This window comes from Bos grunniens, chromosome 29 (assembly GCF_055505025.1).
Source record: "Bos grunniens cultivar Pamir isolate PY7600 chromosome 29, Bosgru_T2T1.0, whole genome shotgun sequence".
NCBI lineage: Eukaryota > Metazoa > Chordata > Mammalia > Artiodactyla > Bovidae > Bos > Bos grunniens.
In genome coordinates this window covers 26139441-26163075 of record NC_141193.1, presented here as the reverse complement: position 1 = coordinate 26163075, position 23635 = coordinate 26139441, and the positions used below count along the sequence as shown (strand labels likewise).

The following is a 23635-nucleotide window of genomic DNA, read 5'->3' as shown; positions in this document are numbered from 1 at the left end:
TGGATCAAGCAGTGCCTTTAAGGTGGGGCTTCAGTGACACCCGGACTGGGCACTGAGATGGGGAGGGGTGGGAAGGGCAGGGCTGCGCCTGTGGTCACATTTACTGGGAAGGTCTGTTTCCTATCTACCAGGCCTCCATGGTCTCCTGACACTCCTTCCCCTTGCCAGTTTCCAAAAACAAAAATAGAAGGAAAAAAATAAAAGAAATCCAACCATGAAACCAGACCCAAAAGTACTCTGGGGAACTGTCCTCCTGAATGCCTGTCTCACCAGTGTTGTCTTTTTGCTCTGCATTTCTGGGGACCACGACCTGATGCATGATTGCCCAGTTTCACATTTTTCTCCACCTATGTCAGTGTTCAACCACCTCAAATGGTCACATGGTCACGGGCCACAGCGTGGTCCTGGGGGTGCACACCACTGCAGGACACAGCAGCAGGGCCCAGACAAGGTAGTTCTAATTTTAGAAGGGAGCCCCAGAAAGAAGGGAGGTAGCCCGTGCTTCCAATTCTCCCAGGTGGGGAAACATTCAGGAGTATCTCCCTTGCAAGCCCCACATGCTGCTACATGCTAGGCAGACACATAAGGACATCTTTGGCCACAGCGCTCCATACCTGCTGTCCCAGCTCTGGCCATTCAAGCTTCAAAGCTTTCAGAAACTCATCTCTAGCTCTCTTGGTGGCTTTGAAAGAGAAAGCTTCAGAATGAGGGACTCAGGGGCTGGATGGGGCTTGAGTGTTTCTGTCAGACTGTTTCTCTGCTGCTTTAACGCCTTGCCCAGTTGCTTCCTTTAATTTGGCAATGGTATCCTCCTTATCTTTTAAGATATTTATAACTTGGGCTTTCTAAGATGTTGTCAAGAATTCCTTTTTAACAAGATTTTATAGGAGCCTCTCTGCTATTACAGCAAATGGGTAAGTCCATATGGATACGGAAAAAAAACTCTCTAGAGAAGAAAATTGAAAACAAGAATCTCGAATTCCTCCAGTAGCTATCTTTTTCCACTTTGCTTCCAACTGCCTAGGATGGTTTCATTGCCCAATTATTTTCTGACTTCTCGATTTTCCCCTTGAAACAAAGAGAGAGACCTGGAAGGGGAGCCATGGCTAAGTTCTCCAAATCAGCCCTCGTTCTGGAGGCCCCAGATCAGATGCTTAGAGTTGAGCTCCGCAATGTGTCTGCTTCCAGACTCAGCGGTCCTCCTGAGGGCGAAACGCCCTGCGGGGTTAGTATCATGGGAGAGGCCCAGAGGATGCCTCTGTGCGTGTTTCTTCAGAAAATCATTCTGCACGTCATTTCTCCTGCTACAATGCCAGAGTAACGATCCCTAACTCCTAGCACTCCCAAAAGGGATTGATTAGTCCAAGTGGAGGTCTCGTCAAGAGCTGACACAGATGCTAAGAGGAGAGTGATGAGGGCTTAAGGGGTGATATTTACAGGATAAAACACAGGCTTTGTTGTTGTTGTTCAGTCGCCAAGTCACATCCGACTCATGGACAGCAGCACACCAGGCTTCCCTGTCCATCACCAACTCCCAGAGTTAGCTCAAACTCATGCCCATTGAGTCAGCGATGCCATCCAACCATCTCATCCTCTTTCACCCCCTTCTCCTCCTGCCCTCAGTCTTTCCCAGCATCAGGGTTTTTCCCAATGAGTCAGCTCTTCACATTAGGTGGTCAAAGTATTGGAGCTTCAGCTTTAGCATCAGTCCTTCCAATGAATATTCAGGGTTAATTTCCTTTAGGATTGACTGGTTTGATCTCCATGTTGTCCAACGGACTCTCAAGAGTCTTCTCCAGCTCCACGATTCAAAAGCATCAGTTCTTCAGTGCTCAGCCTTCTTTATGGACCAACTCTTATATCCATGCATGATCATTGGAAAAACCATAGCTTTGACAATAGGGATCTTGTCAGCAAAGTGATGTCTCTGCTTTTTAATATGTTATCTAGATTTGTCATAAGCTTTTCTTCCAAGGAGCAAGCATCTTTTAATTACATGGCTCCAGTTACCACCTGCAGTGATTTTGGAGCCCAAGAAAATAAAATATGCCACTGCTTACACTTTTCCCCCCTATTTCCCATGAAGAGATGGGACCGGATGCCATGATCTTAGTTTACTGCATGTTGAGTTTTGAGCCAGCTTTTCCACTCCCCTCTTTCACCTTCATCAAGAGGCTCTTTAATTCCTCTTTACTTTCTGCCATTAGAATGGTATCACAAGCTTTGGGGTCAGACAAATCTGGGTTCAAATCCTGATTCTGCCATTTACTGAATTACGATCATCAGCAGTTTAACCTCAATGACCTGATCTGTAAAATGGGCATTACACGGATCATACAGGGTGGTGGCGGTGATTATATGAGAGGAAACGTGTACGTGGTACTCAGTAGGTGCCCAATAACTGGCAGTTTCTGTTAGCGTGTTGTCACTTCTGATATAACTGTCCCTTAGCAATAGTGCTCAGGCCATACATGCCCAGTGCCGTGTCTGGAGTTGGCCTCTGGCAAAACAGAGAGAATTAGACAAGCTTATCTGGTCTGCCTTCTATTCCTCCTCCTGGGATTTCCTCTCTATCACCTGACATGTAACTGTCTCTTAACAAAGATGCTGATAAACCACCTCACGCCAAGACAGAGGGGCCTGCTACTATCCTCTCACCAGTCCGCTCTCCTGGAGGTACTTGCATTCTATCACAAGTATTAGGTGTCCCCTAATTAACAGAGTAATGGGATAATTAGTTTATAGATGAAGGCCAGCCTGGGGACCAGTTCCCTCACACTAACCTGAAAAACTCAGTTTTGTGGCTCAGTCAACTTGCCAGTGTCCATTGTTTATTCTCCTTGTGGGTTGTTCATGAGTATCCGACCCATGGACTAATAATTGTCCCCTAATCCTGTCCGGATCTATTGATACAGATTTTGAACTCTACACTAGATTTGAGTTCCCTGAGAAACTACTCTTAAAAACCTAAGAAAACTGTTAACTGCATCAAGTCTCAAAGTCATCATCTGTAGCACAGGAATGCTGATATTAATAACTATCTCGTAGGCTCCTCTGTCCATGGAATTTTCCAGGCAAGAATACTGGAGTGGGTTGCCACTGCCTTCTCCAGTTTTTGTCATATTCCCATGCTTAAACTCATAAGACACCACAAAGTCTTCAAGAGGCAGCAGATCATAAATGCAAAACAAAGCCAAAGAGTAGATCCTTGATATACCTGAAGAGTGCAGTAAATCTTCAGTTGTGGAGATACCGCTATCACCCACAAAGCCAACACATACAAAAGAACAGAGTAATGGGATAATTAGCTTGTAGATGAAGGCCAGCCTGGGGACCACTTCCCTCACACTAACCTGAAAAACTCAGTTTTGTGGCTCAGCCGACTTGCCAATGTCCATTGTTTATGCTCCTTGTGGGTTGTTCATGAGAATCCAACCCATGGACTGGGCTTGCTCAGTGGTAAAGAGGTGGACAATGCAGGAGATGCAGAGACACAGGTTCTATCCCTAGGTCAGGAAGATCCCCTGGAGGAGGAAATAGCAACCCACTCCAGTAATGTTGCCCAGAAAAATCCCATGGATAGAGGAGACTGACAGGCGACAGTCCACGGGGTTGCAAAAGAGCCAGACACACAACAAAGCTGATCCATGGATTCCTGCCCCACAGTTCCGAGGATAGCATGACATATTAATAACCGAGTGCAAGATGTATCCTGGTAGCACAGATAACCAGGGAAGCAAAGCCAACCAGATACATTTAAATGTTTTAATACTCAACTCAGAATCCTGCAAGACTTCACACTCTTACTGTGCTGAAGGCTGGAAGGAAGGGACGCCAACTGCTCTGTTAGCCTCTCCTTGTTTTAATACATATCACCTGTTGTGTTAATTTCTGCAGAAGATGTAACTAAAAAATCGCCATTAGGGAAAAAAAGAGAAACGGCATATTTGGGGATTTCCTTGCAATTCAGTGGTTAGGACTCTGTGCTTTCACTGTGAGGGTCTGGGTTCAATCCCTGGTTGGGGAATAAGATTCTACCAGCCGTGAGATGTGGCCAAAAAAAAAAAAATCACCATTGTGCCCACTCCAATTTCAGATGCTGCTAGGCATAATACCATTATCACATGCCAAGCATAATATTAGGACCTTTCACATACATCACACTTAAATCCATTTTTTTATTCACAAGCTGTTATGGCTTCCTAGTGAACATTAATAAAGAATTTGGGAGATTTTGCAAGTAGTACACCAAGAAACGAGATCTGGTCAATAGTTTCAAGTTTCAAAATCTGTGATCAAGGCAAAGAGCTACTTGTCAACCAATCAAAAAGTATATGAGATTAAAAGTAATTAAGAATATAATCAAGAATTAAAATAACTCAGCTCTGTTTACTGCTGCTACCAGAGTGTTGGAGGTGTGGGCAAAGTCACTGAAAGAGGAGAGCAAATGAGACAAGGAGGCTTCTATTACAGGATATCCTCCAAGTTTCCCAAGGCTAAATACTGCTAGTGCACCTGTGAAGAAATGGTGACAATTCTTGTCATATAATGCTAATCTGTTACTATTTCCATCCTTGTCAAGTATTTAACTGGACCAGATAAAACTGCCATTTTTGTAGGTAGAAAATAGTTAAAGACTGGCTATTTCATATGGTTCTTTCTGTTATCAGCGTATTAGGAAGATGATTCCCCCTAAAAGCTAAAATTATATTGCCAGGTGATCATAAGAGTTCATCACTTTATAGCCACTGACAAAGAATCTATAAATTCTGAGACTCAGAATCAAATCTCTGCAAGTGTCTCTCCAAGGAGTTTCATAAGACCGATGATGATACATCTTGATGGTATATACACAGTCAGAAAAAAATACAGCATCCATAAGCTAACCCCTCAAAGGCCCTTTGCTCTGGTTCTAAGAATTTCTTCTGCACTCTCCCCTTAGAGCAGCAGACTGGGGCCAGGGGAAGACTTTCATTCCAAGTTGCTGCATCTCGAAACTTCCCACAGAAGGCGAGCACTAGTCATCCTTCACAATAGTGAAGGGAAGCCCAGGTCACAGGCCCTCTCCTCTCTCCTTCCTGTTCCTTCAGGGGAAAGTGTGAGAAAGCAGCAGCTCTGGTCAAGTTCTGCCCTCCTATCCAACTCTACATGACTGTTCCCACATTCGCACCAACGTGGCAATCTACTCTGCAGGAAAAGCCAACTCATGCCACGGAGTCATCATTGGCATTGTGACGGCATTGGTACTAAGAGGATATTTCAAAGGAGGAGATGCGAGTCAAGGAGTTCTCAGGACCAGAGGTGAAATCTGAGGCACCACACGTTTCTCAGAGGTTCTTGGCTCCCTCTAAGCAAAAGTACTTAATTTCCCCAAGCCTCAGTTTTCCTTTTAGTAAAATGGAGATAATTATCCCTTTCTTGAAAGCCTTATAGACTCCTCCCAAGAAACTAATATTTATACTCTTAGAAAACATGAAACACTGGACTAGATTCTTCTCCATACATTATTATTTCAATTAATTTTCACCACTAGATAAGGTAGGTATTATCACTTTTCATATGGGGACATGTAGGCATAGAGTGTTTAAATGCCTTCCTAAAATCACAGTTATTAAATGGCAGGGTTGGAATGCAAACACTTACTCGATGTTTTGTAAGCTATGAAGCCTATACACATGGGCATTAACAACCAAACAGCTGGAGTTCAGTATTGCTGCGGAGGAGAAGAATCATCACCCACTTTCGTCATTCATTTCCTTGGAGAAAGATAGGCAAATAATTAATCCATTCAAACTAAGCCCAATCTTTACATCAGAAAGATGAAGAGCACTTCACAGAGGAGGGCGTGACTTCTCCAACATCCTTCTGGACATGTTTTGTGGACGATATTGATGTTCTTTTACAGTGTTTTGAAATCTTCTAGGGCAGGAATTATTTAAATCAATATAAAGATTACAGCATTATTTTGATGTCAAAATGCTCCCCAAAAGGATTTTTTAAAACCGCCATATGCCAGTGTTTAGATCTCCTAAGAAAGATCAGGAATTAGAACTTATGAGAACATAACAGTTTGCGGGTAAAAGACCTCAAATGTGTGCAGGAAACAGGTAGGCAAAAACTAAGTAAGAAAGCCTGGGTGTAAGACAGTAGGGAACGGTGGGGAGTGTGGCTAATGCGGCCTGTTGCTGCTGCTGTTCAGGTGCTCAGTCGTGTCCAACTCTGTGACCCCCACAGATCGTAGCATGCCAGGCTTCCCTGTCCTTCACTATCTCCCAGAGTTTGCTCAAACTCATGTCCACTGAGTCAGTGATGCTATCTAACCATCTCATCCTTTGCCTCCCTCTTCTCCTTTTGCCTTCAATCTTTTCTAGTATCAGGGTCTTCTTTAATGAGTTGGCTCTTCGAATCAAGTGGCCAAAGTATTGGAGCTCCAGCTTCAGCATCAATCCTTCCAATGAATATTCAGGACTGATTTCCTTTCAGATTGACTGGTTTGATCTCCTTGCATTCTACATATACCTAAAGGAGGCAGCTGGCATCCAGATTTAGTCAGTGGAGTATCAATCCAGGACTGACAACTTTTTTTCCCCCTAAAAAAAGTTGGAAGATCACTGTTTGTGATCAATCCAGGACTGACAACTTTTTTCCCCCTAAAAAAAGTTGGAAGATCACTGTGAAGTATATTGATTTTTATCTAACTGTTGGCAGCCATTTAGTTTTTCTTACAAAAGGGCTTCTGGAACCTGAATTCAGCTTGCTGGCCACTATTCTCTACTCTTTGCTTAAGTGAGCACACTGGCAGTCCTCTACTGACCAGTTCCTAATGCAGGCACCACAGGCTAACTATGCCTTACCAAAGGGCCAACAAGAATTTCTCACTAAGTTCTGGTTCATAGAAAAATAAACAAAATACAAAGATGAATACAGGAAAAACACCCCTTTGGGGCTAGTCTGAAACATAAGAAGCCCATGAAGACATGCATAGGGAGATGGATCCAAGCGTGAAGCCGGATTACTTTTATATAAAGCACAGTCCACATGGTTATAAATCACCATCCAATTTCTCTTTCAGCTCAGGACGATCTGAAGCTCTCCTCTCCCCACCCCTTCTCACATTTGCTAAGCTCTTTAACCATATTGAGCACCACAGGTTGACACTTAAAATGCCTCAGTTTCAAAGTAGGTGTAATGGGAATTTCTTCAGTTAATATTCTCTGAGCATCCAGCAGATGCCAGGTCATGGTATGGGCAGATGGACAGGGACCCCGCCCTCAAAGAAGTTAATGCCAGGCAGTTAAGGACAACGTGCTAAAGGATTATCACCTGGGTTTTCAATGGAAGAAACCAAGGGTCACAGAGGTTAAGTGAGCTGGAAAGTAGAGAAGACACTTGCAAACTCCAAGACCACAGCCGCGTGTACAATTCAGATCCTACGGATTTAGAACTTACCATTGTTCTCAGACAGGAGGATGTCTAATGCATCCTCATCTTTCCAAAAGTAAACTGATTGGTTCATTCAAAATATTTAGTTAGACCTTGCTGTGGTGATCATTTCACAATATACACAAATGCTGAATCGTTGTTTGTACACCTGATACAAATGTGACGTTACATGTCATTTATATCTCAATCAAAAATACACAGTGTTTGCTATACTTAAAATGGATAACCAACAAAGACCTATTGTACAGCCCATGGAACTCTGCTCAATGTTATGTGGCAGCCTGGATGGGAGGGGAGTCTGCGGGAGAACGAATACATGTCTACATATGGCTGAGTTCCTTCACTGTTCACCTGAAACTATCCAAACACTGTTAATTGGCTATACCCCAGTACAAAATGTTTTTGGTGTTAAAAAATTATATCAAAACATTTAAAAAATAAAAATTACATAGTGTTCCTAAAAAAATTAGTTAAAATTAACCTTTAGATAGATTAACTTTTAAATTTTTAAAGAACTTTACAAACTGATAGATGTTGAAATGCATGTTTGCAGTCATATCCCCAAAGAGAACTTTTTTACATCATCCAAGAGCTTGGCTTGTTACAAATGCAAATTATCGAGCTCCTTCCCAGACCTACTGCATGGGACACTCTAGGGGTGGGTTCCAGCACTGCTTTTGCAAGCCCTCCAGGAGACCCCCTGTTCACTAAAGCTGGAGCAGCCTGGCACAAGCGGCTTTGCAGAACCTCCAATCGTGGCATCGTTTCCACCCACCTTTATAACAAAGTTAAAAAACTGAGAAAGAAAAGACTGGATCTGAAAATTTGGGGGCCTAGGATGACTCAAGTTTCTTGATAGCATTTAAAAGTTCATAGTATATTTCACATATTAAAACTTGACAGATACCATCGTCCCACTCTCTGGAAAGCTCCCGGAGATCTGGAGAATTTACTGTTTAGCTCACTCATCTGACATCATCTGAGCACTTTCAATATACCTAGTTGCAAATATGGAACTTTTCATTGAACTAAAAGATAAAAACAAGAAAAAAAAAAAAAAAAACCCACGCTATATGTACTACAAAGCTTTGATGGGATTACCTAAGCTTATAAACTGTGTTTCTCAAAAAGTTGCTTAAATGTCATATTGACTACAAGACAAACGCACATTTGCTGTGGAGCATCAGGAATACCGTGTATCCACCTCTAAACAGTAGATGAAATGGCACTTGCCATTCCCACGACAGCTCGGTATCTGAGGCGGCCCACACATGGTCACAGTGCTGGAGACTAAATGTGGGCCTTCGCCTCCCACACCTTCCTGCAATGACCTGTGTTAGTGTACAGATGTGCACATCTCCATTCTGAAGTGTTCCATGGAGGGAAGCAACTTCCAATCAACTCAGGAACCAAGAGGCTCACAGTGGTAAAATGAGCCTCTGCTATAAATAGCTTCCTAAAACAGTAAGTTACTTCGTTTCAATCCCATAGTGTATTAGTTTCTTATTGCTGCTGTAACAAATGGCCTCAAACTTCATAACTTAAAACAACATATATTTATTACCTTAAAACTCTGGAAGGTCAGAAGTCCAGAATCAGTTTCAGTGGCTGCAATCAAGGAGTCAGCAGGGCCGCGTTTACGCTGGAGGTTCTAGCGGAGAACCCGTCTTTGTCTTTTTTTAGCTTTTGGAGGCCACCTGCATTCCTTGGCTCATGGCCCGTTCTTCCATCTTCCAACCTCGTTCTCTCTCATTCATTCTCTCCCTCTGCGCTTCCTCCTGCCTCTCATTTTTCCCTCCTCTCCTCCTCTCTCTCCTCTGACCCTGCTTCTGTGTTCCATGGTCACATCTTCTCTCTCACCTTCCTGCCTCCTGTCTTGGGAGGACCCCTGTGATCACACTGGGCCTGCTCATTTAATCCAGGATAATCCTCCTCTCTTGAAATCCCTAATTTAATCACCTCTGCAAAATCCTCTTTATCATTTAAAAGAACATATTCACAGGTTCCAAGGATTAGAATGTAGACATCTTTGGGGGTCCATTGTTCAGCCTACCACACCAGTACCTACTTTTTGAATAGGAAAGACCTTTTTCATGCACAATACTTGGGAAAGGTGGGACTTGTAAACAGGGAAGGGAATGACAGTCTCATGTGCTCTCTTCATGAAACAGGATGATGCCAGGTGCTTCTATTACCACCTCTCACTTATCTCTGGCCACCCTAGAGGGAGCTTCCATAATCTTCTGCCTTTTACAGATGAGGGAAAAGATTCAAATTTTCAGCAACTTGCCCAGCACAACTGCCCAGTATGTGAGACCCGGGTCTTTCTGATTCCGGGGTCCAGGCTTATTCTTCTTCATCCCAAATCTTCTTCTCTGATGGAATGCCTCATCCCAAAACTCTGCCCTTCCTTATACAAGGAGATAGCATCACAAATCTAATTTTTGCACCTCCACATGTTTGTTTTTTTTTCCTTCTCCAATCCATTTCCTTATATGTAGACTAGTATAAGACTAAAGGGAATAACGCCAGGCTTCCAGGGTTCAAACCCCAGCTCGTCATTTATTAGCTGTGTGACCTAAAATAAGTTACTAAACCTCTTTCTGCCTCAGTTTCCTCATCTGTGAAATGGAAATAATAAAGGTATATGCTCTCAGAGAGTTTTATGAAGATTAAAAAAATCAGTTATAATGAAAATAAAATGTCTAGAACATTGTTGCACTTTCGTGTGTAAGTATTTGCTATTAATATATGGGCTTCCCTGGTGGCTCAGATGGTAAAGCATCCACCTGCCAACGTAGGAGACCCGGGTGCTATCCCTGGGTCAGGAAGACCCCCTGGAGGAGGAAATGGCAACCCACTCCAGTATTCTTGCCTGGAGAATTCCACGGACAGAGGAGCCTGATAGGCTTCAGTCCATCGGGTTGCAAAGAACAGGACACGACTGACTAACAACACAATAATATAAAATCATAATAATATAAAACCCTGACAGAACCCGAAGGCAGAAACCCTAGGCTGCACAGAACGAGGGGAAATGGACAAGTTTCTTTAACATGACTCACACGTGGCCCCTGGCACAGCACAGCAGATGGCATCAGACTCTTAAGTTCTCCATACCCTTCAGTGCAGCGAACAAGGTATGTTCTTCACTCCATAGGGTTGTTATGTGAATAAAGTGGATTAACATCTATACAGCACTAAGAACAGTGATTACCTTCATTTTTATTATCATCTGTTAACCATCTCTGGTAGTTGTAAGGAGGCCTAAAAACGCTTACCTTGAGCAACATAAAATAATGCAGTCAGTGAAAAATTAGCTACAAGGTCCTTGGATCTTCTGAATAAATGAAGGAAGAAAAGAATCAAGAGAAGGAAAGATAGTTCTAGAACAGTGCTAAATATCCATTTCTTAAATCGAATGAAGAACTTCCAAGTGAACACTCAAATCACTGCTCAATAGTAGATAATGATATGAGAATAACACTGTATTATAATCCTTTAACCCCATGAACACATCCAGGCCAGCTCCTTTTTTGGTCTTTCCGTCTGTCCATCCATCCATCCGTTTAATTAAACACCTACTATATACTAGTATTTTAAGTGATAGATGCTTAGATCCTCAGGTGAAAGACACAGCATCTCCTTTAAGAAGACAATTCAACGACAACCACAAAGAGCAAGTTATGACACATGCAGGCACTGGACATCTGGGGACACAAGGGGCAAAGACACCTAATTATCTCAATTACTTAACAGCTGACCTGAATATTAAAGGTTACATCACCCATTTGGGACACTCATCAGGTCTCCTGGGCAGACTGGACATCTTGCATCAAAATGGGAGGCATGCGAGTACATGGCCTCCGTGGGGCACTCCAAGTCCAGTGTGGCTAAGGATACAGTGTGAGTGGCCAAGTGGCAGGAGATACCAGTAACTAGATCGTGAAGGCCCTTCTTTGTGAACTCAGTTCAGTCGCTCAGTTGTGTCTGACTATTTGCAACCCCATGAACTACAGCATGCCAGGCCTCCCTGTCCATCACCAACTCCTGGAGTTTACCCAAACTCATGTCCATTGAGTCAGTGATGCCATCCAACCATCTCATCCTCTGTCATCCCCTTCTCCTCCTGCCCTCAACCTTTCCCAGCATCAGGGTCTTTTCAAATGAGTCAGCTCTTTGCATCAGGTGGCCAAAGTATTAGAGTTTCAGCTTCAATGTCAGTCCTTCCAATGTGTACTCAAGAGGATGCAAATTTCCATGGGGAGCTAACGATGGTTTTGAACAGAGAAGTGACCAAAGAGGTAAGAAAGAGACAGATGTGGAGATGGCCATCATTTTTGAAAGAGAATGCTGGCCATAACACAATGATACTGGCTGTGCTATTTGAAGAGGAAGCAGTCGGTGCTTCCTGCCCATCTTTGCCCTGGAATTTCCAACCCTCCACTTTAAGTTCTAGGGGACCTATGGACTTTTCTTTATTCCTTCTTGGTTCTGTAACGTGTGTGGCCTTAGGGCCATGTAAAAATAGGACCAAGGGCCTAGGGACGAGGCAACTCAGCTGCCCAAGGATCTCAGACACTCCCCAGGCATGTGGCTGGCTTTCTGACAGCTGTTGGGAGGGCCCAAGGTCACTGGGGCTGGAAACCTGATCTCGTTGCAGACAGTCTTGCCCTAGCCCAGGAAGCTCCATGGAGGACACGGCTGGAGGTACCTGGCGCCAGGGCTCACCCTGGGCACCTCAAGAGACTGCCTTTCTCTGGGGGCCACTTGCTCCTTTTTCTAGCTCTTGAGTTCCACCAACAGGTCAACTCAGGCCTTCTCCAGAAATACTCTGCTGCCTTCTCGCTAACTCCCGGCTAAATCCAGCTGGTTCTACGGCATCTACCACTGAGAACAAGCAGAACAGGGACTGGGAGGTGGAGACTGTTACGTCCCTTCTTTGTCCTCTGTCACAGAAACGACCATCACAGGCTCTCAAAACAGACAGTCTTGGGTTCAAACTCCTACTCTGCCTCCTAGGTGAGTGATCTGAGGCAAAAAAATAACCTTTTAAAGTTCGATCTCCATGTGCAAAATATAAACAATAATTGCCTCTAATCATAAAGCAGTTATTATTCCCCACATTTCCTGGGGGAGGAAGAGCAGTGCTGAGAGGCCAAGTGGATGGCCCAGGGCCATGCTGTTTAACCAACGCTTCACCCAAAGCTGGCCATTCTTAAAACATCTATTTCTTGAAAAATACTGATGCTCAGATGCTTCCTCATGTCCGACTCTTTGCAACCCCATGGACCATAGCCCACCAGGTTCCTCTGTCCATGGAATTCTCCAGGCAAAAGTACTGAGGTATCTTGACAAACCATCACCCTATTAAGAGCTAACACTGGCTGCATGCTTCCTCTGTGCCCAGCAGTGTGTGGGCACATCATACAGACCATCTCACGCACATCTTAAAACCACCCTGTTAGAGAGACGGGTCCCCTAAAAACCACCTGTTAGAGAGACATGTCCCCTTAAAACCACCCTGTTAAAGAGATGGGTCCCCTAAAAACCACCCTGTTAGAGAGATGGGTCCCCTTAAAACCACCCTGTTAGAGAGATGCGTCCCCTTAAAACCCCTCTGTTAGAGAGGCAGGTCCCCTTAAAACCACCCTGTTAGAGAGTCATGTCCCCTTAAAACCACCCTGTTAGAGATGGGTCCCCTTAAAACCACCCTGTTAGAGATGGGTCCCCTTAAAACCACTCTGTTAGAGAGGCAGGTCCCCTTAAAACCACCCTGTTAGAGAGATTTGTCCCCTGGGAGACTGAGGACCATGTCCTACGCCAGGAGCAGCTGGCCTCCAGGATACATGCTTTTGGTCTGGATGCCTTGTAACCTCCACAAGTCAGAGGTGAACATGGCCTAGTTAATGGTTTCTTTTTCTAGAGGAGATTCAGGAGGACCAGAGGATGGGCTGCTGCTGCTGCAGCTGCAGCTGTCACTTCAGTTGTGTCTGACTCTGTGCCACCCCATAGACGGCAGCCCACCAGGCTCTGCCATCTCTGGGATTCTCCAGGCAAGAACACTGGAGTGGGTTGCCATTTCCTTCTCCAATGCATGACAATGAAGTCACTCAGTCATGTCCGACTCTGTGCGACCCCAGAGACGGCAGCCCACGAGGACCCCCCACTGTCCCTGGGATTCTCCAGGCAAGAACACTGGAGGGGGTTGCCATTTCCTTCTCCAATGCATGAAAGTGAAGTCGCTCAGTCGTATCCGACTCTTCGCGGCCCCATGGACTGCAGCCTACCAGGCTCCTCCATTCATGGGATTTTCCAGGCAAGAGCACTGGAGTGGGTTGCCATTGCCTTCTCCAGAGGATGGGCTAGACCTGACTACAGCTGGAACCTGATGTCTGGGTAGGGGGCCCTAGGCTTCATTGCACTGTGTATTTTCAGGAGCTGGTCTTCTAAAAGAGGGCTTCAGGGGCAAATGTGAGAGTGGGGAAGGGGAGGGAAAAGGCTGGTCAAAGGGAGATCTATAATGGTCCTCCCCTTTGCTGCCTAATCCCATGTAAAGCGGTCATTCAGTTTTTATTACTTTTACATGTGGGGTGCCACATATCATTTTATTTTGGGGGGAGGGGTTCTGCTCATGGAACAGAAGTTTGAAAGCCAGTGTGCTATCCTTCTGTAAATAAATTAGTTGCTCAATCGTGTCTGACTCTACGCAACCCCATAGACTGCAGTCCCCCAGGCTCCTCTGTCCGTGGAATTCTCCAGTCAAGAAAACTGGAGTGAGTTAGGGGCAAATTCCTCTTGTTTTGGGAACTTAGGTGCTGACTTTTGTCCACAGGGGCCCCCTGAAAGGACAGGGTGAGGAGCAGACCTGTGCCCTAAGCAGCAGGGGCATCAAACGTGGGGTCTGTGGAGCCCCAGAGGCCTTTGTGACCCTTGAGTGGCTCACACCGTATGCAAAATCCCAGGGCGTGAGTGAGTCAAGAAGAACGCCAGCAGATCTTCTCAGATTTCTGAAGGTTTTCTGTCCCCTAGTTCCTGACTACTAATATCATCATGACTGGAGAAACACCCTTGACTGAGTGCTGACCAGGTGCTAAGGAGAATGGGGGCAATGAGGTCATCTACCCCAGAGAGCTGCTGGGAGGGTATTTGTGAAGCACTGAGGCACCCGGCACACTGCAAACACTCTGACGGGCCTTAGAGTTTATTTTCACTATTATTACTCCCATCTATTATCATCACTTCCACAGCCTCATTGGTCCTCACAAAAACTTTATGAGGTTTGTATTATCAAGCCCACTTTATAGAACAGGAAATAGAGGCTTCAAGAGATTAAATAATTAGCTCAAGGCCACAGACAGCAGAGAAGGAATCAGAAAGTGGCCTGTCTGGTTCCCAAGCCCAGGCAGGCCCTAGGTCTAGAAGGGCTGAGGGAAGAAGGCAGGACTCCCAGAGAGCCCAGGAGGAGGTTAGCAGGCAAGGCAGGACTAGGAGGCCTCAGATGACCCCAGGCCAGAGCCAGAGGGGAAAACAGGCCGGGACTTTCCGCTGAAAGGGCCTGAAAGGACCCGCAGCTTTGCTAACTTTGCACCTCTCTGAATCAACAACACAAAGCCAAACTACTTAAAATAATAATGATGAAAACAGAAAGCCACCCCCTGCGGCGTCCTCTCCTGGGCTCCAAAGTGAGCCAGAGTCTTGGAGTACAGTGGGTTCAAGGCGCGAGGCACTGGCAGACCCAGCGCCCGCTGGCTGCGCTCCAAGCAATGTTTCTCCTTCCAAACACACACAGAACTCCGCTCAGCACACCACTTGAAAGCCAAAAAGATGCCCCAAGGGTTGCCATGGCAATGCTAAACAGACAAAACATTTCAACCAGCTCTGACACACAGACACAAACCTATTTAAGGGCCAAATGGATGGATTGAGGGGTGGGGTGGGCAGTGTTGTTTCTACAGCTCCATCTCTGAGGATTTGGCCCCTAAAGCATCTAGGTCAGACTGAAAGAGAGCAAAGGACTCCTTCAACGCAAGCTGAGGTTGGGCTCACTTGGGAAAGGGAAGCCGCCGTCATGCTCCCTGCATCTCGCTTGCAGACGCAGTCCTGTTTTAGGAGGGCTACGACAGGGCAGCAGGAGATGCCCATGGCCCTGGCTCTGCCTGTCCCTGAGGATAGCCCTCTGCTCCCAGCACCAGGGTCTCTTCAAAGAAATGGGAAGTGATATGCTTTCCTATGTGAAAGGTCTTAAAGCAGTGAATCGATGCATGTGAGTGCTGATATCAACCACCATTCCCCACCTGCCATCCACAGGGGTTGATTACCATGGATATTTTCCTTTAGAAAACTTCACTCCAGGGTCCAATGGAGCTATTCCCTGAAATGCTGCCACCTGGGGAGTGGCGATGACTACAGAAGATTTGGTCCAGGCCTGAAAAGACCGCCATGTCTATGGGTTTGTCTTAGTTTGGGCTCTTCCATGCTCTATCCGTCACCTCAGACACAACAGGACAAAGGGCTGACCTCGGTAAAAGCCCAGAAGAGTCTCACCAGACACAGCTGATGGCACGTGGTAGCACCCCTGAGCAAATGCTAAAAAACTGCCTGTGCAGGGCCCACGACATCCTCAGGTGAACAGCATGTCCAGAAATAGGAATCCTCTTCCACTCCTTATCCCCCATGGGGAACCCTCTCACCTTTCAAGACTCACCCAGTTATTCCTAAAGCTCCCCTTGTCCTGGAGTGGAACAGTCCCCCATGTACCACGCATAGACGTCTATGGGAACAGCACTATTCCAGTGTTCAGATGGTTCTCCGGTCTCCTGCCCACCCATCACTGAGCTCCCTGAGGACAGGGATCCCATCTCCTTCACCTGGGTACTCACGAGGCCTTGCTCAGCGCCTGGCATCGGTGGGCACTTTGTGAGCCTCTGCTGATTGACGGGCTAAAAGCACTCAGGGCCATGCCCACCGTGATTCTGCACCAAGGCCCCAGGGCATTCTCTAGTCCATAGGCCACAGTTACACGCTTTCACTTCCACATTCTCTGGGGAGAGAGCAGAACCTGAAGCTGAGCCTGGAGGGCAGGAATTCGAGAGTGGAGCTCCAGGTAGCCTGGTGGGTCAGGAGGAAAGGAATAGGAGAAGAGGAGGGGGTGCCCCACCTGCAAAATCGAAGCTCTCATGCAGGCCCACTGATTAATGAAATGATTTGCCCCTTGAAAGCTGAAATAGCACCCATTTCCCCTGCTCTGAAGCAAACCTGATTCTGGCTGCATTATTTAAGGCCCCTGAAGATGCTCTGTTCTCTTAGGGTGGAAGAAGATTAGCCCTACACAATCACAGCTACCTTCCCAGCAGGTACGCTCCCCAAATCTCCCCTCCGTGTCATCTTCCTTTGGTCAACATGAGGCTCTCCATACGCATTGCCTTCTGGTCTCCTCCAAATAGGCAACATTTAGCAAACAACAAATCTTTATCACTGACCGCCCTAACTGGGAAGCCTAACTGGGAGTTTGACCTTCCAGGAATCTAGAAATGGTGGCCCGTCCACTATGCTATATTCCCCAGTGGTGCTTCCCACGAGTAGGATGCACGTGCCCACACGGGTGTACACAGAGCGTCCTACCGGCCGGAACGACGCCCGTGCTTGTGTGTAAGCTGCACGGGCCGTGTGCCCGAGGCGAGTGCTGCCTGCGGGATCTGTCATTGTGATGTAGGTGAAAGGACAGGGCCCCTGTAGCCCTTATCCTCATCTTCCTCACTTCCCACGGGATGGAGGGGCTGCGGCACAGGTTCTGACATTTCCCTGGACTCGCATCCTATCTGCTGAACTACCCTCTGCCACTTTGACCACCAGACCTGGTCTGCCGCCCCACCTCTAAGCTGGAGCTAATTATCATAGACAATTTTAGAATTTCATATTCCAGTGTTCTTAAAAAAAAAAACACACAGTCCATGAAAAAAACAAAACAAAAACCCAAGACTTCTACAGCTGAAAGAGTTATAGAGAAACCACAAAACTGTTGGTGCAATGTGGCACGGATACATATTTACTAAGTTGGCACAGAAGAATCCGAGGTGACGGGTATGACCTCTGAAGCTTGAAAGTAGACTTTAACAACAAACATCTCAGATAGAAGGTACAGAAAATACAGATGGACCGAACACAAGAAAAGGTTCACGAGGTTCACCGGCCAGGTCCACATCTGCATTACCGTGGACTGGAACAAAGGTATCCATTTCTACCCCAGAGGGAAATACTGCATCTCTTTCATGGGATGCTCTGACTGCATATGTAAAATGCCTGCACTAAAATTAAGTCTTCTATCTTCCAAATTTTCTCAATTATTAATACACCAGACAGCTGCAGTAGCTCTAGCAAAAATAGCAGCCAAGCTTTCCCACAAGTCAAAACAGCCATGAGATGTCTGCACGGGGACTTTCCTACGTGAGGACTGGCTGCTCTCTGGGCCAAACAAGAAGAAACACAGTCTCCAGTGGAACTGGAGAAAAAGAGAAACTTGTTTTAGAATTTAACATGAAAAATGACAGCCCTTCCTCCCACCCCCACCAGAGACATTCACTTCTCTTTATAACAAGGAACTGTGTGTGTGAAAAAAAAAAAGTTGACTGAAAAGCTATCGGTCCACTCATTGGGATAACAATTCAGAAAATTAAACAGCTAACCCAAGGAATGCCAATCACTTCAGTGTATTCTGGAATGAAACTATCCAATCGTGCCTACTCAACAGGAGCAGGGTGAGGTGAGAAAAACAAATTACGTCTGGTTTTTTTTTTTTTTTTTTAAGATTTTTGGAAGCAAAATTAACATCCAGAAAAAAAAAAAAAACAAACCTGTCCTTCAGTTGCCACCTTCATATTTTAAACAAGTATCACAGTGTCATCTTAAAAGACTTCTATGAATACATTTTTTGTGGAAATACATTTGAAAAGCACTGCAAAGGGGAAAACTGAGTACTCGGAGTATCACCATTCAATGGTCTCTGAACTCAACAGTGATCATGAATTTTAAGTCAAAGATTTATGTGTAGAACATGAAACAAGAATAAAATAGATTTCAAAAGATTTTTTAAAGCTATAATATCGGAGCTTAAGCATATCACACCAGAGGGAATGTCACTTGTCACGGTCACGTTGCGCGTGGTCTGGATGTGATCAAACATTTCACACTGCCTGTCACAGTTCTGATTTCACATCATTCTAACCTCTAAAGGCAACCAGAACACATGCCCCAGTTTCTGGGTCATATGATCCCATCACTCTGTGCCCCAGCACCACACACAAACAGAAAAGGTTGTAGGTCCTTGAGGAAAAAGCAAAGAGTCCTAGCGGCCCAAGTTCTAAACAAGGATATGTTTGCACCAGTTCTGTATAACTTGTTTCTAAGAACAAGGACCGTATTTCATTTTCCCTGTCTCACGACCTACGTAAAAATCACAGTTATTTTTCAGTAAACGCCAACAAATGTCAGAGAGGCAAACCATGGCTATTTGGAAATGGCTGTTAGTTTATTAATATAATCCCCCAGAGTAAAGCTCATGGTGTGAATGTTTTCAAGACAGCCTCTATCATTTAGAGGCGGGGCTTACTAACCTAACACAGACACTCACTGCCCGTGTATCACTTACCATTTGCGATCTGTTCTTCGGACAGCCATTGATGTCTTCGATCTTCTCATTTGCTGAAAAAAGAAACACGGGTCAGAAAAACAAATTATCACAGACACTGCAAGCAGGGATGTTCAGGACCCTTGAGGCCAGGCAAATCCTAAGGCCCATTCTGGGATTTGTCCAACCAGCACAGGCATGTGAAATACTGAGACGCTTCTAGCAAGCTTCAGGACTTAACTCATCGAGCTGCTGTCCTCCAGGGACAGCTGGGGCAAGGTCGCCGTCATCTAAGGCAGAGACAACTGCACTGGCGACAGTCTTGGAGTGATGGGGCAGGGTGGAAATGTTTGCACGCTGGGAAATGGACTGAGCTATGACTGTGCTCTAGGCTCTGAAAAGGCAACTGCAACTTCCCCACAGAAGATGGGGTGCTTCAGAGTGAGATCCATGTAGCCACACTGCAGCTTCTGGGGACAAAAGCCACAGATGGTAGCCTCTCACTCCATTTTTAGCCAGAAATATTAAGGTTGCTTTTGCCTGTCCTGATCCTATTCCCAAAGTGGATCTTATTCCCATTGGGATCCTACTCCCAATGGAAAAACAAGAGAGTGAGACTTTAAAAATGACACATCCATGCCATTTAGTATGTGCAGATTAAATCTGGAACATATTCTATTGAAGTCAAGAGAGCGCCGACCTACTTAGAGAAGTGATAGAAGAGACTGAACTGCATGAGCTGGAAACCAAATAAAAACAAGGAAGAAAGGCCCAGCTGTCCATGGTGAATTTCCTCCTCAGGCTAAAGGAGCCCTTGTAAGATACAGCCGAGGACACCTGGGTTTGCAACTGCAGTGCTACAAGAAAGGCAGTATGTATAGAGGTTTGGAGGCAAAGATACCCCAGTTTGAAGCCCAACTTTACAGCTTCTGAGCTGTGTGATCTTAGCCATGTAATACAACCTCTCTGTTGCATTGCCTCACCTATAAAATTGAGTTGGCTCATCTGCAGAATTGAGCTAATACTACGTACTTTCCAGGAGGAGCTGTGAAAAGAAGATTATATGATACCAGTAAAACGCTTAGTGCAGTTCCTGGCACGGTGAGAGTTCGGTGCATGGTTGTTGTCGTTCAGTTGCTCAGTTGTGTCTGACTCTTTGCGACCCCATGGACTGTAGCCCACCAGGCTCCTCTTTGTCCACGGGATTTCTCAGGCAAGAATATTGGAGTGGGCTGCCATTTCCTTCTCCGGGGGATCTTCCTGACCCAGGGACTGAACCCAGGTCTCCTGCATTGAGAGTTGGATTCTTTACCTCTGAGCCACCTGGGAAGCCCTCTTTGTATGGTAGCAATCATTAATCCAAGTATACATACTCTTTATCATCTGTGTAAAAATACATAAAATAAAATTTTCCTTTTTGATCTTTCCATCTGAGTTTAACCCAGAAACCTAGCTAGGACTTCACAGTAAAGGACAACAGATTTGCGTTCTCTGAAGACTTTTTAAGATTCTTTCCCAATCCCACATCCCCTTACATGTCACCACCCCAGCAGGATAAGGCCCACTAGGTCTCTCTGCTCTCCCAGCACCCTGGAAACTGCCTCTATGCTGCTTTTAGCCACCTAATGTGTAACTCCTTTTCTAGCCTCCCCCAGCTATGCAGACAGGTAGATTTCGTTTTTCACACTTGTATCCTTACAGCTCAGTAAGTGCTTGCAAAATTTATATATATCACATCCAATTTTAATGACTGTAACATCTAAAACTTCATGAAAAGACATTTAAAAAAAGCATCTGAAAAGGATAACAGAAACAGTTTCCCACGACACTAAGGTTTTAGAACACCTGTACTTAAATATAGTTCACTGTTATCTCCATTGGGTTTATTTTTTCCTCCAGCATTTCTACCTTGAGAGAGGAGTAAAAAATAAGAAAGCAAGCTAGTGGTAGGACATTATTTAAAAACCTAGTTGCCAGAAACAGGCTGGTTAGTATATATTCAGCCTCATCTACCCCTTCTTTAGAATTTGCCCAGAGTAATAGATATTTAGGCCTATGACCCATCTGGGAAGACTTTGGTCTTCCGGGAGCCACTTGAGTTTTCTTAGCTCTTAAGAACACTGGGATAGGCATTTTAGGAAGCTTCTTCCACCTGGTTTTCCCTCCTCCCCAAAGAGGTGCCATAAAGCCTTTAAAAAGCACATAAAAGATGCCCAATGAGTGGGATGACTCACAGATATTTGTTATTCAGTTCGCCAGAAAATACAGTCAGCCAGAAGGCATCACTAGCATGTAAGTTCCACAGAACCAAGGACTTTCATTTTGCTTTGGTTTCTGCTATAAGCCCAGAGCCTAATGCAGTGCCTGGCGCATAGTAGCCACTCAACATGTATTTGTTGAGGGGAACTAAGGACTATTCTGAATATTTCAATGAATCGAAGTTTTACTGCCTATTCTGAGGCAGCTGCCCTTTCACTTGTGTGTATATAAATGTATGTCCTGAAGGTGGAAAAAAAAGAAAGCTCCTTGACACCTGGCACTCCTTCATACACTGGAAATTATGGTAGGCTAGCACTCTGACCTTGGATTTTGATATACAACACTGGAAAAATAAATATATGGCTTTTGAGAATCAAGGCCACTCCAGGTATCTTCCAGTTGGACACTCGTGATGGCCAAAGTTATAAGTCATTGGGTTCCAATCAATACCCAGCTCATTGATGCTCATTAAAGTGAAGGATGGGTAACTGTAATCCTGAGAAGTCATTTTAAGGATCATTTATATACCTTTGACTTCCCTGGTGGCTCAGATGGTAAAGCGTCTGCCTATAATGCGGGAGACCCGGGTTCAATCCCTGGGTCAGGAAGGTCTCCTGGAGAAGGGAATGGCAACCCACTCCAGTATTCTTGCCGCACCCCCAACCCCACCAAAAAAGGGGCTCAAAGTAATATTTTGGGCTTCCCTGGTGGCTCAGAGGTTAAAGCGCCTGCCTGCAATGTGGGAGACCTGGGTTTGATCCCTGTGTCAGGAAGATCCCCTGGAGAAGGCAGTGGCAACCCACTCCAGTATTCTTGCCTGGAGAATCCCAGGGATGGGGGAGCCTAGTAGGCTGCCGTCTATGGGGTCCCACAGAATCGGACACGACTGAAGAGACTTAGCAGCAGCAGCAGCAAAGAAGACCCACTCCAGTACTCTTGCCTGGAAAATCCCAAGGACAGAGGAGCGTGGTGGGCTGTAGTCCATGGTGTTGCAAAGAGTTGGACACGACTGAGCAACTTCACTCTCACTTTTCACTTTCATGCATTGGAGAAGGAAATGGCAACCCACTGCACTGTTCTTGCCTGGAGAATCCCAGGGATGGTGGAGCCTGGTGGGCTGCTATCTACGGGGTTGCACAGAGTCAGACATGACTGAAGCAACTTAGCAGCAGCAAAGAAGACATGGGAAGAGCTCAAATGACTCAACCCAAACTCAAAATAAATCCTTAATAAAAATTGCAAAAGCCCAGACCTCCTAGTTACCAATTTCATGTAATATAAATACTTCTCCTTTAAATTCTCAAGAATTTCTGTGAAAGTGAAAGTGTGAAAGTCGCTCAGTCAAGTCCGAATCTTTGCAACCCCATGGACTATACAGTCCATGTAATTCTCCAGGCCAGAATACTGGAGTAGATAGCCTTTCCCTTCCCCAAGGGATCTTCCCAACCCAGGGATAGAACCCAGCTCTTCTGCATTGCAGGTAGATTCTTTACCAGCTGAGCCACCAGGGAAGTCCATCAAGAATTTCTGCAGTGGTCATAAATACTTAAAGCAATAATAGAAGCTCTCATTGTGCTGGTAAGAAGAGCTTGGTCTTCAGAGCTGAATTTACTAACTCAGCATAGGGGGTCTTTGGCTACAGCCCCAAAGTAGAAAACCAAAGAAGCAAAGCCATGTCCCCCAAAGTCCTCATTAAAGTCATTAAAACTGGCATGCTGAAGTGCCAGTGGTATTTATTCCAGCAAGCTCTAATATGCGGACCTGTCTGCATGCAAGGTGACAAGTTAGTCATTGGAAAGCATCAGTGCACTTTAAGAAGTATGGAATCAAGCTCGTCACTTCTCAAAAGACCTCCTGGGAAGAGTTCAGAGCATTTCAGGAGCCCAAGCATCTATGCTTGGCACCTATGTATGTTCAGGGCAGTTGGCCATCCTGCCAATGTCCAGAAAGAGAAACTGCCTGCCCTCACTGAAAGGCGTATGACTTACCCAAGGTCATGCCATGGTAGCAGGTCAAAAACAGAAAGTAGAGTCCTGCAGGTTGTGTGAACTTCCTCGTTGTGCTCAGAGGCAGCCCAAATGGTGGTCGAGAATGATCTGCTATCAGCCCTTGTCACCTCTGATGGGAATCTCTTCCCCTCTGTCTTGGCTTCCTCCTTCTCTCCAAGCCTCTTTTGTTTATCCTGTTTCCCTCTCTCTCTTCTGTCCTCTCTTCCTCCCGCCCCCCTTCTCTCCTTTGCTCACTCCAACCCCTTCTGGCATCCTCCCTGAGTGACAGCAATGTAAGCAGAGGGAGGGAGGCCTGTCT

At 45.5% G+C, this 23635-nt stretch overlaps 1 protein-coding gene across 17 annotated transcripts in view; it reads right to left on the bottom strand.

Moving 5' to 3' along the window:
- NAV2 (neuron navigator 2) overlaps positions 1–23635 on the bottom strand; it is a 423563-nt gene that overhangs the window by 258144 nt on the left and 141784 nt on the right. For 16 of the 17 annotated variants that reach the window (XR_015157994.1, XM_086385216.1, XM_086385183.1 and 13 more), the window contains exon 3: positions 19091–19143. Coding sequence is in view for 16 of the 17 variants with exons in the window: in XM_086385216.1 (XP_086241342.1) it covers positions 19091–19143 (53 nt within the window). In the remaining variant the exon portion in view is untranslated. Of the gene's footprint in view, positions 1–19090; positions 19144–23316; positions 23507–23635 lie in introns of those variants that run through there. The other variant, XM_086385197.1, reaches the window with a different exon arrangement.